This window comes from Trichechus manatus, unplaced genomic scaffold (genome assembly GCF_000243295.1).
Source record: "Trichechus manatus latirostris isolate Lorelei unplaced genomic scaffold, TriManLat1.0 scaffold00024, whole genome shotgun sequence".
Taxonomy (NCBI): Eukaryota; Metazoa; Chordata; class Mammalia; order Sirenia; family Trichechidae; genus Trichechus; species Trichechus manatus.
The window spans coordinates 19,855,440-19,871,113 of NW_004443960.1; the positions used below are offsets into that span (position 1 = coordinate 19,855,440).

At 38.1% G+C, this 15,674-nt stretch overlaps 1 protein-coding gene across 1 annotated transcript in view; it reads left to right on the forward strand.

Annotated features, from left to right (window-relative positions):
• The window catches only part of LOC101350954 (cytochrome b-c1 complex subunit 2, mitochondrial), a 23,077-nt gene continuing 7,403 nt past the window's right edge, over positions 1-15,674 (forward strand). Inside the window, exons 1-11 of the mRNA XM_004373319.3 lie at positions 1-164; positions 3,201-3,284; positions 3,382-3,531; positions 4,064-4,128; positions 5,573-5,629; positions 5,879-6,003; positions 8,650-8,747; positions 10,794-10,851; positions 11,846-11,941; positions 12,874-13,073; positions 15,348-15,428. Coding sequence (XP_004373376.1) covers positions 132-164; positions 3,201-3,284; positions 3,382-3,531; positions 4,064-4,128; positions 5,573-5,629; positions 5,879-6,003; positions 8,650-8,747; positions 10,794-10,851; positions 11,846-11,941; positions 12,874-13,073; positions 15,348-15,428 — 1,047 coding nt within the window. The 5' untranslated portion in view covers positions 1-131. The remainder of the gene's footprint in view (positions 165-3,200; positions 3,285-3,381; positions 3,532-4,063; positions 4,129-5,572; positions 5,630-5,878; positions 6,004-8,649; positions 8,748-10,793; positions 10,852-11,845; positions 11,942-12,873; positions 13,074-15,347; positions 15,429-15,674) is intronic.

A 15,674-nucleotide genomic window follows, 5' to 3' on the forward strand; every position in this document is an offset into this window, starting at 1 on the left:
AGAGAGGGCCTTCACAAAGAGGGGGCGTGGGAAATAGTGTTCGCGGGGAAAGCTGGGAAACTCTCGTTCTTCGCCACCATCTTGCTTTCCTGTAACCCGGCAGTGACCGTGGGTCAGAGCCCGCCTGAGCCATGAAGCTGCTAACCAGGGCCGGGATCCTCTCGGTGAGCGCAGGCAGCGGGCTTGGGGAAGAACTGGGAAGCAGTTTGTCAGCAAGGTTGTACGAACCGGAGGTGCTTGGTTTGGGGCCCCGGGGCCTTGGGCTTCGGTGTGCCCTTCAGCTGAACTCTGCGAGCAAAGTAGGCCGCAGGCTGGGTCGGGCATTGGAGGCCCAGCACGCACTATGAGCAGAAACTTAACTTCGAAAAACCTGAAGAGAGGGAAAGGGCTTGAGAGCGGTGGCGAAGCGACTCGGTGGAGAGACCTCTGAAGGTCACTCTGCACCTGAGTGCCGGATGGGAGACCACGAGATTCGCGGGGCAAGAGGCCGGTACAAACCTAACTCTATCTTTACCCTGTCAGCTGCAGCCTCTGCTTCTGGGTGTATCACGGAGCATCAGTTTCCCCAGCCGTTAAATGGGTTTATGAGTAAGATTATAGGGAAGAAATGAGCTAATGCAGGTGTAGCGCTAATTACAGCGCCTGGAACTTCATTGTTAGCTATTACGGTGTCTTGGCAATGTAATATGCGATTTTCTTGATGTATTATTAGTGGAGAAACTCTGGGTCTCTTCTCCAGAGCTGCTTTAGGCTCCCGCCCAAATGAAACATAGCTGTCACTTGGAGAAAATTCAAGCGTCAGTGTATGTCATTGTAGAGCAGTGGTTTTCAAGGGGTGCAGGAACACTGTTTTAAAAAGTTTCAACTAGGGGTGATTGTGCCTCCCGAGGGACACTTTGCAGTGTCTGGACACATTTTATCATAACTTGGTGGGAGGCTGCTACTGGTATCTAGAGGCCAGAGATGCTGCTAAACACCCCACAGTGCACAAGACAACCCCCCACAAAGGAGACTTATCCAGCTGGAAAAGTCAGTTGTACTGAGGTTGAGAAACCCCACTAGAGGGAGATGCAAAAGACCAGGCCAGGGAATGAAATCTCCCTGGCTTGTTGTTAATATCACTGTACTGTGGATTATACAAACGGCTGTAGTTGTTTTATCCTTCCTGGCATACCTAGACAAAGAAATGATTCAGAAACTTTTGAGGGCAGACCAGTTAGACTGGCAAAAAAACCCAAAGCTCCCAGCCCTGTCCCCTGTTTCCATCCGTCCTCATCTTCCAGTAGAAAAAAGAACTGCAACATAACAGAGTTGGAGAGAACCAAAGTAAACAAATTGCAGTACACTTGAAAGCAACATTTGTTTCTAATTATAGCACTTACTTTTACATGAGAATAAATTTATGCATATTCTGTTATTAAAACAATCCAGTAGCTTTCTGACAGTTACTTGGATAGTTCTTTGTAGCTTATTTGAATAAAATATCAAAAACAAAGTGATATTTTTGTGAACAGTGAAACAAAGTTATCGCTCACTGTTCAGGCACATTTGAGGGGAAGGCACCTAAATCTCTCTTGGCATTGAAACTATGGATTACTTGTATTTGAACTGTTATGCCCTCATATCTTTAATTTTACTTTTGGGAAAATCAAAGCCCAAAATAACAAGTAAGGTTAATTATACCACACCCAGCAAACTTAATTGATGATAATAAGGCTAAACTAATTATAATTTATAATTAAAAAGCAATACAGCAAATGAAAACCAGCAGCCAACTTAGTATAGCACTGATGCTGAATGTGCAATAAACACCTTCTGGACATGTGCAGAGTAAGGGCATTGCAGCCTCTGATGGGGGCTCCAGGAAATTCCAGCCACATGTTCATTTGAGCTTGGGAGTACCAAATTTTGTTAACTCTTAACATCTCCACTAGTAACCTTAGTCACAATCAAAATGAATTTTGTGACATTGTATATCATTTGCCCATAACCAAAAAGCAAACCCACTGCTGTCGAGTCAATTCCGACTCATAGCAACCCTGTAGGACAGAATAGAACTGCCCCGTAGGATTTCCCAGGCTGTAATCTTTATGGAAGCAAACTGCCACATTTTTCTCCCATGGAATGGCTGGTGGGTTCAAACCAGTGACTTTTCAGTTAGCAGCCAAGTGCTTAACCACCGCACCACCAGGGCTCCTTCCTCTGCCCATAAAGACTGAATAAAGTTAATGCATTTTAGATCCATTATCTGACATTTAAGGGAACCCTTTTAGCCCACAGTGGCTAGTATTATTTTAACGGGTATGGATGAAGAAGCTATCGTTAATTATCTCAGGATGATTGAAATTGGGATTTAGTCACAGAAGGTAAAACCCTTGGTTGTATGGCCTTAGTGTAGCACTCAAGAGAGTGAAGTACTATGGAAGATATTGGGGCTCAGACAAAATTTTCCTCTGTATATGTTGTCTTTTTTAAAGGTTGCTAAAATGATCAAGGAGATGAAGTCATTTCAATTAGAAAATAGAATAAAAAGATTAGAGAGACCCTTTGGGAACGTAAGGGAGGCAATAGTGCTAAAATCTATAAAAAGGAACAGAAAAAAAGAGCAGGGTATGAATGTGGCAGTCCTGCTCTTTCAGAAAATTCCAGACTATTAGAAGTAGAAAGCACTACTTGATGCTTTAATAATAACAATAATAAAACCATTGCTATCGAGTCAATTCCAACTAATAGCGACCGTATAGGACAGAGTAGAACTGGCCCACAAGGTTTTGTAGGATATAATATTTACTAAAGCAGACTACCACATCTTTCTCCTGCAGAGCGGCTGGTGGGTTCAAACTGCTGACCTTTCGGTTAGCAGCCGAGTGCTTAACCACTGCGCCACCAGGGCTCCTTTGATGCTTTAACAAGGTTGTTAAAAGGTAAAAGAAAATACAGCAATTCTTTACATAGTTAAAAAATGCACATATAGTATTCCTAGAAGTTCTACAAATCACAACTAATACAGGTTTGAGAATGGCTTGGGCAAACTGATGGGTTAGTAAATCCATAACAAGTTCTTCAGCTAAATTCTCTCATGGGGGTGGTTAGCATTCTCTTACTACTGAAAACTCCTTGTTGCTTGGGTATAGTAGGATCCAATGCTTTTATAGTCTCGTTCTTACCAGAAAAATGTGTAACCTGTTTTTTGTATTTAGAGATTTTATTCCCTCAAAGTTGCTCCCAAAGTTACAGCCACAGCCGCCCCCACAGGAGCCCCTCCACAGCCTCAGGACCTTGAGGTTAGTCCCATGTATCATGTATTGGAACCAGCACCTGCCTCCTACTCTTTGGTAATACAAAGATATTAATCATATGTCTACTTTATTTTAAATACAGTTTACCAAATTACCAAATGGTTTAGTGATTGCTTCCCTGGAAAACTATGCTCCCACATCAAGAATTGGTTTGTTCATTAGAGCAGGCAGTAGATATGAAGACTCCAACAATTTGGGAACCTCTCATTTGCTGCGGCTTGCATCCAGTTTGGTAAGCATCTTTATTTCCTCAATATGTTTGGAAATGCTGTGGAATCTTGGTCCTAAGGAAAAGAAAAACTTAAAAGCAATTTCCCCCAGTTTAAGGTAATTTAGAGAGAGTAGTTATAACATGAGAAACCACAGGATATTTGCTAGGGAGGAGCAGTAAATTAGTGTCCATCTGAATGTTGGTGTTAGATCATAAGAAATCAGTGGAAAGGGAAGGAAGGGAAAAGGAAAGAAAGTACTAAAAGTTTAAAGAAAATAACTCTTCTTTCCGTTATGCAAGTCTCTTTCAGAATACACTAATAAATCCAGTAAACTTGCATTTAATAGTAGAATTTTTACTTAAATGTACTTTATATAAAAATACACTTGTGCTTTTCAGTAAACTTTGTTTTATAACTAAGCTAAAAAAAGATCCACTATTTATGTAAAGTTCCCTTTGAATCTGCTAATGACAGGTATAGGTTAGATTTGATAAAGCATAATGTTTACTAAACTTGGCATTAAAGAACTAAAATCATTCTTTCTTTTTTAAGACTACAAAAGGAGCTTCATCTTTCAGGATAACCCGTGGAATTGAAGCAGTTGGTGGTAAATTAAGGTTTGTTAAAATAAACAGTGAAAACACCAGAAAATACTCAGTTGTAAGCAAAATTTTCTCAGTTATCGCGGTGGTAAAGGGTTTTTTAACCAGGGCACAGAAAGGAAAAGACTAATGAATTTGATTACATCAAAACTGAAGACATATTTATGCCTTAAAGTAAAAATTTCAGTAACTGAATGGGAGTAGATATTTGTAACGTATGTAACATGCAGAGGGTTATTATTTGGAAAAACGAACTACCGATCAAGATAAAGGATAAGAGAAGGCTCTTCCCAGAAGAGGAAACCAGAAACACTGCCCTTCACTTGTAATCAACAGTGAGATATCATTTCAAACTCATCAGATTTCTGATAGTATCGTGTGTTGGCAATGATAAGGAGATAGAAAATCTTTACACTGCTGGTGGGAATATAAACTGATACAACCACTTAGAAGAGAATCAGGGAATATCTAGTAAAATTGAAAATGGTCATACCCAGTGCTCATAAAAATTGGATGGCTTTTAATCCACATGCATAAAGATATTTTTTATCTTTGTAAAGATTGGAAGCATTCTAAATGTCTGTTGTTAGGGAAATAGATAAAGTATCATATAGTCGTGATGGGAATACTATATAGCAGTTAAGGAATGAACTAGATGTGTATACCAACATGGCATACAGTTTGTGAAAAAACAACATACTTATTTGTGAAAAAGCAAGTTTCAAGATTTTTAAGGTGTGATGCATTTATAATTTTTTAAACAAAATATTATTGTGTAGTGTGTGTGATTGTGGTTGTCTCTAGAGGAAGAGATTACGAGGAATTGGCCTGGGAAGGGTACAAAGAGGTTTTCAACTTCATTTGTGATGTTCTGTTTTGTTTTAAAAATATATATACATACTCGTCACTTATTGACTATCTTGTTATCCAACATTTCGCATTTATGACAACAGTAAAAAATCTGTCCAACTATTTTGCACACATTAACAAGGTACTTCTGGCAGTAACAAGCGCTGAGGTTTGAGACGAGTAATTCTGGTTGTGATGGTTAAGGTTATGTGTCAGCATGGCTGAACCATGATTCTCAGTGGTTTGGCAGCTATGTAATGATATAGTCATCCTCCATTCTCACATAATGCCAGTTTGTACATAATGACCTGGTCTTTGGAACCTAACCATATCAGTAAGTGAGGAATGTGTGTATTATAATTGCACAACATGATGAACGTAATCAGTGTTACTGAATCATACCTATAAAAATTGTTGAATTGGCAAATGTTTTGTTATATATTTTTTAAGTTTAATTGATGAATATGTGGGGTTGGTTTTGTTATATTTGTACTTTTTTATACTTGAAAAAACTTTTTTCCCAAAGTAATTGGTTGTTTTAACAAAGAAGATAGAAGGGAAAGCTTACTTTCGAATTCAGATAATTCACCGTAATTTATTTCCAATTCAGCGTGACTACGACAAGGGAGAACATGGTTTACACCGTGGAATGCCTGCGGGATGATGTGTAAGTATCTGCATGTGTTTAGCACATCTACTATTAAAGAAATACTGAGCTGCTTGGTGCTTGTGTTTTTGGAATGAGGGGTTATAACTTCTAACTTTGGTTTTGGATTCTTATCCACAAACTTTGCTCATAAACACCGTACTTACCGTAAGGCCTAAAGTTTGGTATTGAGAGCATTGCAGTTATGTAGAATCTTGGACATTGGTTTTAAAGTTGGACTTGTAATTCTTACCTTGATGTCTTCTATAGTGATATTCTAATGGAGTTCCTGCTCAATGTTGCCACATCACCAGAATTTCGTCATTGGGAAGTAGCAGCCCTTCAGTCTCAGCTACGGATTGACAAAGCTGTGGCTTTCCAGAATCCGCAGGCTCGTAAGTGCATTTTCAGGCTACGTTTACTTGTTTCTAAAATAGTAACTTTTTGAGAATATCAAATTGTACATGAAAAAATTCATGTTGAGCTTTTGTCTATTTGGGTTTGTAAAGTCCCCTTTCCAAAAATTTTGTCTATTTTTTAAATGAATTGTTTGTTCTTTTGTTTCTAAACAGTTAATGTTTGTTGTTGATTATTTTTTATCAGCTTTGATAGCGTATAAATTGATTACAGAATCCTATCCTACATTTCTTTCCTGTTTTCCCCCAGTTTTTTTTAGTAGTTGTTTTGCTCACACCAAATCCAGCAGTTTATTGTTGCTGCTGCTTCTGCTGCTGCCATTGTTACTGTTGAGCTAATTCAACCTATATTGGGTGTTTCCAAAGCAAGTGACAATTTTTGAAAAATAAGAACTTTTTCAAAATTATTTTTAGTATTCATATTTTATCCGTTTATGTAATATTTAATTAAACTAAATAATTTTGATAAGTACAGCTGGAAAAACAAACCTATAAACAAGTATTGCTCACTCTTGGAAACCATAGCACTTCTAGTGGGAGCAGAAGCATGCAGGTATACCAGAAATAGGCAACCAGCTGGTGCGGGGTGGGCTTAGTGTAGCATGGGCTTCACTCAGAATGCAGATCTGTTAAGAGAGGGTCTGCTGTCAAGTTTTCAGAACAAACTGCTTAGTTCCTGTTAGCTAATCTTGTAGTAATAATTTGTGTCACAAAGGAGTGTGATCTTTGTTACTGTAGACGTCTACCAAAAAATAGAATGGTAGAATTGTGGGAAAGATGAGTTACATGTCCAAGGTGGCTTCTTCCCCACTGGCACCTCTGAGCCTCCAACCCTCATCCTTTCTGCCTGAACAAGTGCAGTAGTCTCCTGGCTGACTTGATAATCTGGTGAAATCTTTTAAAGGCATCTTACCAGCTATGAGATAAAGTCCATTTTATCCCATACTATGGGATAAAGAGTCAGTACTCTTTAGTTTAGCATGTCTGGCCTCTGCCTGTCTCTTGTTTCTTGCTCTGCCCTCTTCCCCTCCCAGCTGTAATTCCCCTTCGAATCAAACTAATGGCATTTTTTAATGACTTTGCTTTGCCTGTGCCCTCTGCCTAAAATGCTGTTCCCCATTCACCCTCACCTGGGAAACACGTACCTACCTTTTAAGACTCAATCTCGGATTTCACTTCTGTTACTTTTTTCCAGTTCCCACTGCCCTTGCCTTGTGCCTCTACTGCACTTTTGACATACTACTGACATTGCTCCAGTAATACTTTATTTCACAATTTTTCCCATTTCAAGGGCAGGGATTGCATCCTCCTCATCTTTTCATCTCTAGCACCTAGCACAGTAGCTAGCATAGGGAGGTTGTCCAAATAATGAACAAATGAAAGGAACATACCTCAAGCAAAGGCATTGAGGCCAAAAGGAGGAACAGTGCTACGGCACCAGTGAGGAATCCAGTTTGACAGTAGCGTTTGACCTTTGAAAGTTAATAATATGAGCTAAGACTGACACTTTTCATATCTCCTTTGATGCTGACTTGACAGTTTCCTTGTTACCTGAGGGGAAACCTGGCAGTAAGATTCAGAGTAAATGATTTGTCCAAGGTTATATGGCAAGTTGTTAACAGACTTCCTGAAACCTAGGCCATTATACTTTTCTCCTGCTCTGTGTTCTAATTCTAGCACCTGTTGGATAATGGAGATGATGCAGTAGATTAGAGTTAGAGAAGAGTGTTAGGTGGGTTGGGGCATATAGAATTTGCTGCCATATAATCTCATTTTTCTCAGCACATTCAACTGAAAGACTTTTAAAAGCTGCTAGAGGTTGAACAATAATAAGTTTCAAACCCTCTGAATACTTGAATGCAGTCTCTCGGTGGTGCAAACAGTTAAGTGCTCTGCTACTAACCGAAAGGTTGGTTTTTCAAATTCACCCAGAGGTACTTCAGAAGAAGGCCTGGTGATCTACTTCCAAAAGATCAGCCATCGAAAACCCTGTGGAGTGCATTTCTGCTCTGAAACACATGGGGTCACCATGAGTCAGAATCAACTCGATGGCAAGTGGTTTGGTTTGGTTTTAATATCTGAATGCTATAAGATGACCAAAGTTTTATAGTCCAGTTGCTTTTTGGGTGTCTTAGTTTCTTGGTGCTGCTGTAACAGGAATACCACGAACGGGTGGCTTTAACGAACAGAAATTTATTTTCTTACAGTTGAGGAGGCTAGAAGTCCAAATTCAAGGCACTGGCTCTAGGACGAGGCTTTCTTTGTGTCGACTCTGGGAAGGTCCTTGTCTCTTTTCAGTGTCTATTCCTTAGTTCCTTGGTCATCTTCATGTGGCATATATCTTCGCCCTCCGTTTGTGTTTGCTTGATTGCTTATATGCCTAATCTGTGCCTTTTATATCTCAAAAGTGATTGCTTTAAGACAGATGTTACACTGATACGGCCTCATTAACATAACAGAGAAAACTCTGTCCACAAATGGGATTATATCCACCTATATAGGGGTTAGGATTTATAACACATATTTTTGGGGGACACAATTCAATCTTAACACTGCTTTTTAAAATGTTGCTTTTATCTTTACTTAAATTACATTCCAGTAACTACTTCTTTACTTATCTTACAGGTGTCATTGAAAATTTACATGCTGCAGCCTACCGGAATGCCTTGGCTAATTCCTTATATTGTCCTGATTATAGGGTTGGAAAAGTGACACCGGAGGAGGTACTGATAAAACACATTACAGTTTAAAATGTACTTGTTTTCATATTAAATTGAATGTTCATCTGCCATTTGAGGTTTGTTAATTTTTCTTTTTATTTTCTAATAGAACTTAAGCCATGAGGTCACCATCTATACCCACGTTCCCAACCTGGATGATTACAGAATCCTACCCCTATCATTCCCCAAATGAAATTTACCAAAAGAGAAAAATTTGGAATTATCTATACTGCCTAAGTATATCTGACTTGTAAATTAATATTTTTATTCTCATTTCAGCTCCAGTTTGCCACTATAAAAAACTCAATTGTATATCGCTTTCCTCTTTGGGCTTGTCTTCTGACTTAAAAAGATAATCCACTTATCAGTCAGTAATTTAATGTCTACCATTCACATGCTCTTTTAAAAAAAATCATAACTGATATTATTCAGTTTGAGCAGCCAACATTTTTCATAAGACTAGCCTCTAATGAGTTTTGAAAATTTGCAGAAATCAAACTCGCCCTCGTGAGCATGTATCATTGAGATAGCTAAAAGAATGCATATAGCAAAACATTTTTCTACAGGGACGTCTATGGTAGCATTGTATATAATTGTGAAAAGTTAGAAAAAAGTTTAATATATGACATTAGGGGACTTGTTAAATAACCTTCTAAATATATGTAAATTGGAACCATTTTTTGAATGAAACCACTCAAAAATACTAATTGATGTGGAAAAATTCCATAGCATATCGCCAAGTGAAGAAAAAGCAATTTATGAATTAGCATATGCCATAGGGTCTCATTTAAAAGAAGAAAAGGTATATGTGTATCATAGGCAAATACCATCGTTATCTCAGAGTTCATATTTTTGTTAATATTAATAATTTTTAAGTATTTCCCTAGGCTAAAGGAAATTCTAAATAAAGTGGTGCTAGAATACTTTGAGCAATGGCAGCATCAGTACAAAAATCTAGAATATGACTTTCCAGGGAAATGCCTTAGAGATAGACACCATTCATTTTAGAGTATAAATTTTGATACAGTGGTTAAAAGTTCAATCTCATTACTTTAGCCCAGTGTTTCCCAATCTTTTCTTTTCATTATTGTCGCTTCCCTGAGGAGCTTTCTTAACCATTTTTCCCAAACCACTCCCCTTGAAATTTTAATACCACAAATATAGACTGTATATTTGTTTATATACTATGTGTATGTTTGTGCTTTATACATAATCTTACCCCTAAGAATTAATTTTCACCCCTGTTGAGAATATTTCTTTTGGCCCTAGTTTTGTACATTAAGCCTAAATTAATAGCATAAACCAGTGATCCTCAAATGTCACTGCTCCTTAGATCCCCTGATTGGGTGAGTAGGATTTCAAGATTCCACGCTGGATATACTAAATCAGTCTGTAGAGTGGAACTCAGGAATTGGTGGAAGGTGGGATCAACGGTGATTGATTTTTTTTTGTTTTTTAAGCTCCCCAGGTAATTCTGTAATCATCCAGGTTGGGAACGTGGGTATAGACGGTGACCTCATGGCAAGACGAGCTTTACAGAAATTGGCTTTAAGGGAGGGGGGTAGTGATATAACTTGTTAGCTCTACTATAGAATGTTAATAGTGCATTATGACTACTTATGTAAAGACACAAACCAAGTGTATTGCTGAAATCACATTGTAATAAGTCAAAACCTCAGACCCTACAGAACCCCATTTTTCTCAAGTTGAAGCCAGTACACCATCTAATTCTTTTTTTCCAGTTCCTTTTTTCTTTTAATAACAGCTTTATCGAGATACAGTTCCCATACCATGCAGTTCACTTAATTAAAATGTACAGTTCAGTAATTTTTAGATTGACAGAGTTGTGTAACCATCATGACAGTCAAAAACTAGTCTTTGAAGCAAAATACAATAAAATCCAAGTGTAATTTGGACTAGGTAGTCCCTTATAATGGGTCATTATAGCAGCTTTAAGCCTTAGTATTTATTTTTGGCCTAACTATTAAGTTTTTACATTTTTTTTTATTTATACCAAAATAACCTAATAAATGTTTTTAACTTCCTCAGTTACATTACTATGTTCAGAACCATTTTACAAGTGCAAGAATGGCTTTGGTTGGACTTGGTAAGTTGGGAATTGCCTGTCTTATCATCTTGCTTCCTTAGTAGCAGTCCCTTAAACTGTAATTATAGGAACACAGAATTGAACGAAATTTGAGAACTCAGTCCTTTATTCATGTCAGGCCGTATGTGATAGAATTTTAATTGCTAGTCACTTTTGGAAAGCAGAATCCAATATGTTTGACTTTGTGAACTACTTGCTTCAGATTCTTTACAGTGTTGGTAAAACTTGTGACAAAGGGCCACTTTTTTCTAAGCAAAGAGCTCTTACAAATAGTTTTTTTAAAGTACAACTTAATGTTAAAATAGGCAAAGGATATAAACAGAAAATCTATATATGTGTGCATGTATATATGTATTTGTTGGCCATTTGTATATCTTTGGAGAAATGTCTATTTAAATCCTTTGCCGCTTTTAATTGGATTGTTTGTCTTTTTGTTGTTAAGTTCTAAGAATTCTTGACATATTCTGGATACTACACTTCATCATATTTACAGATAATTTTCTCCCATTCTGTGGGTTATTTTTTTTTTCACTCTCTTGGTAGTGTCTTTAGGTACAATGCAGTATTGTTTTAGTAGCAAAATATTGGAAACATGGAAATGTCCATCAAGAAAGGATTGATTAAATAAATGACGGTACATGAATATAATGGAATTCTTTATAACTGTTAAATGTTTGATATAGACCACTCAGAAAGATGTAAGTTATGAAAGACAGGTTAAAAACAATATCGACAGAGTAACAGCATTTTATAAAGAAAGAAAGAAAAGAAGGTAGTGACTAATATGTGCGCAGAAAAAAAATCTAGATGAATATAATAAAAGAGTTATCTCTGGGAGAATAGCATTATGAGAGGACTCTTGTTGTCTTTACTGTTTTGTTTCTGTAATGTTTGAATTTTATAATACATTTTTAAAACAAGGAAAAACAGTAGGTGTTGTATAATTGTGATTTGGAAGTTCTGTTCTAGCTTGTTTGTGTTTCTGTTGAAACAGGTGTGAGTCATCCTGTTCTAAAACAAGTTGCTGAACAGTTTCTCAACATGAGGGGTGGGCTAGGTTTATCTGGCGCAAAGGCCCTATACCGTGGCGGTAAGCATTTTCTTCTATTAGGGTTAATTTTTCTTAGGGAAGTTTCCACCCTAGAATACCAAAACCAAACCAAACCCGTTGCCATCAAGTCAATTCTGACTCATAGCAACCCTATAGGACAGAGTAGACCTGCCCTATAGGGTTTCCAAGGAGTGGCTGGTGGATTCGAACTGCCGACCTTTTGGTTAGCAGCTGAGCTCTTAACCACTGCACCACCAGGGCTCCTCACCCTTGAATAGTATACTGGAACTTGGTGGAGTAAGCAGGTTCGATTCTCGGCCAGTGCACCTCATGCTCAGCCACTGTATGTCAGTGGAGGCTTGTAAGTTGCCATGATACTGAACAGATTTCAGTGGAGCTTCCAGGCTCAGATAGACTAGGGAGAAAGGCCTGGTGATCTGCTTCCAAAAATCAGCCAATGAAAGCTCTATGCATCACAACAGTTCAGTCTGCAACCAGTTGTGGGGATGGCTTAGGGTCGGCAGTGTTTCCTTCTGTTGTGCATGGGGTCGCCATGAGTCGGGCCAACTCAACGGCAGCTAACAACAATAAACCAAAAAACCCGTTGCCATCGAGTCAGTTCTGACTCAGCGACCTTACAGGACAAAGGTCCACCAATTTCCCCATAGGGTTTCCAAGGAGCAGCTGGTGGATTTGAACTGCCAACCTTTTGGTTAGCAGCTGAGCTTTTAACCACTGTCCTACCAGGCCTCCACAACAACGAGGCCTGGTTATTTACTATCAAAAAGTCTCAGTATGGAAGGAAAGAATTAGATTGCTTGGATGTTGTATATGAAACATGCGTGTGTTAGGGGTTGGGTGGAGTGGCATGGGGAGAACAGGGTGTGTGTTAATAGTGTCATAGAGAATGCTGAATAGTAAAACCAATGGTGACTGCCATTCTCTTTGCTCTCTCGCTTACATGGCCCCAGGTGAAATTCGAGAACAGACTGGAGACAGTCTGGTACATGCTGCTCTTGTAACAGAGAGTGCTGCCGTTGGAAGTGCAGAAGCAAATGCATTTAGTGTTCTCCAGCATTTGCTCGGTGCCGGGCCACATGTCAAGAGGGGCAGCAATGCCACCAACTCCCTATACCAGGCTGTTGCCAAAGGAGTTCACCAGCCATTTGACGTGAGTCTGAGCAATTGGTAGCTCTCCTTTTGTGTTCAAAGGCTCAGTGTTTAAAATGTAGCCCCGATAATCATCTCTTAAAATGTAAGATGAACGCAAACAAAATCTTGGTAAAACTGAAGAGGCGGTCAGACTTGATTTCAGTACCTTAGTGGATCATGGATTATTCTTTTCAGTTATTCTACTCTGGAAGGAAAAATTGAATGCTTGAAATAAAACAATCAGAAATTCACACTACAGTTTCCTTTAGGTAAACTGTTAGATATTAAACAGTCCCCTAGATTCTAGTCTTTTTTGCTGCATTTTCTGCTAAACCCTTCTTCTATGCCTGCTTCCTCAATTCCACTGTTCTTCCTGTTTTCCAACCAAGTGTACAGATGATACATCAAGAAACTGCCCTTCCAGCTTGAGATTAAATTTAAAAAGAAAAAAGATGACATTTAACCTAATGAAAGTTCGTGTTACTTTAGAAGACACCTTCTTTTTATGACAGTGGGAGGAAAGTGTTAAAGCTTTGAATAATGATATTCAAATCACGAGAATATGAGATGCCAACCAACAAAGTATTCTTTTATGCGTGACCCTTGTTTGCCCAATACAAAAAACTACATGACTTGGCAATAGTATGCCTTTAAAAGGCAACAAATTACTACATTTTAGGATGAAGCATTGTTTATAACCTGTAAGCAACAGTACATGGCACATGTAGGTTTATGCTTTGGTAAGGCTTTGGCCATTTGATACTTTACAGTGGAAATTAAAATCATTTTTATTCTGTTCTTATTCTTGTTTAATACTCAAGTTGAAGCTTTCAAACACTTGCTTTTTTTTTCTTTTTTTTTTTTTTTTAGCAGAGCAACCTTTTTTCCCTCATACAGTTTCCCAACTGCAATGCACAACACAAAAATTTTAGGTTTTAAAATGTTTTGAAGGCTTACCTAACCGTGAAACCCCTTGAATCTTCCTCATGGAGCTTTTGGGTTCCCTGAAGCACAATTTGAAAACCATTATCTTAAATTAAACCATAATTAAACCCATTGCTGTCCAGTCCTTTCTGACTTGTAGTGACCCTATAGAACAGGGTAGAACTGCCCCACAGGGTTTCTAAGCCTGTAATCTTTACAGAAGTAGACTGCCACATCTTTCTCCCACAGAGCGGCTGGTGGGTTCAAACCACTGACCTTTTGGTTAGCAGCCAAGCCCTTAACCACTGTACCACCAGGGCACCTTGTCTTAAATTAGTCCTAAATTAAATTTAGCTGCTACATTTTCCATTTCCTATGGATTTTGTTTCTCTTGGTTCATAGTCTACTGTTTTCTTTTTGCTTTGTTCTTCACCAGTGAATGTTATGATGCTTTTTGTGTGATTGAAGTTTAATCCTAATTCAGTGACATAATTTAATAGAAATTCCTAATTCAGAATTTGGCCATAAATTTGGAGTGTGCATTGGAGAGCCTCAGATTATAATTGAACTTCAAGTAATTGAAGTGTATTTTTTCTTTTGTTTTACATGGGTTGAACTAGTGGTTCTCAAACTTTAATGTGCATAAGAATCACCTGGTCACTTGTTAAAAATGTGGGCTCCCAGGCTGCATCCCTGGGGATCTGAGTGTGTAAATCTGTAGCAGGAACCTAAAAGTCAGTATTTTTAGTAACAACCCAGGTGGCCCTTATACAAATGGTCCACATCAATAACTGGGAAACACTGGATTAGGCAATCAGGTTCACCTTCAGAAGCTTGAAACTCTGCTTAGACTATAGACAGCAATATCCCTGTTATCCAGAGGCTAAACTTCTTGCTACTTTGAACATCTGGATAATAGCCACTTAACAGAAATGTTTCCCTAATCCTTTAACTTCAGTCTATAGGAGAAGCAAATGAGAATTGGTGAAAAAGTTATCGCCAACAGCAGAGGGAAGAAACCAGGTCTGTCAAATGCCAAAGCCCATGATCTGTACCACTTGGCCATGCCGTCTCTATGTTATAATAATGTTTGCATTTGATCATCAAAAGAAGAAATACCCAGCAAAAAGGAAAGTGAACACCCATTTTAGAAATACTTAAATGAAAACAAAACAGTGAAAACAATGAGTTCTAGACCAGGTGACCTGTATACAGAAAAGTCCCTTGATAGAATTGGTTAGATGAAATATTAATCTATTTTGCTCATACTGTGAGGGTGCAAGTTTTTGTCTAGACACTCTTAGGGAAATTAATTGTGTTTTATTTCACCTGGTGGAATAACATGCAGTAAAGTTCTATTATATTTCAGGTTTCCGCTTTTAATGCCAGTTACTCAGATTCCGGACTCTTTGGGATTTACACTATCTCTCAGGCTGAAGCTGCCGGAGATGTAAGTTGCAAACTCACTGACTCTCATTAACAAGATTTTTTTTTTTCCCCATTAAAATGTTTTTAGTTAAAACATGGAATGTTTGAACGCCGTGATTTATCAGAGCTCTTATTTTCAGATTTTCAATATCACTTTGTTGTAGTTTGGGTAGGCCATGTGTTTCTAGAAATTTATCCATTTCCTCTAGGTTTTCAAATTTGTTGGAATATAGTTTTTCATAATATTCTGTTATAATCCTTTTTATTT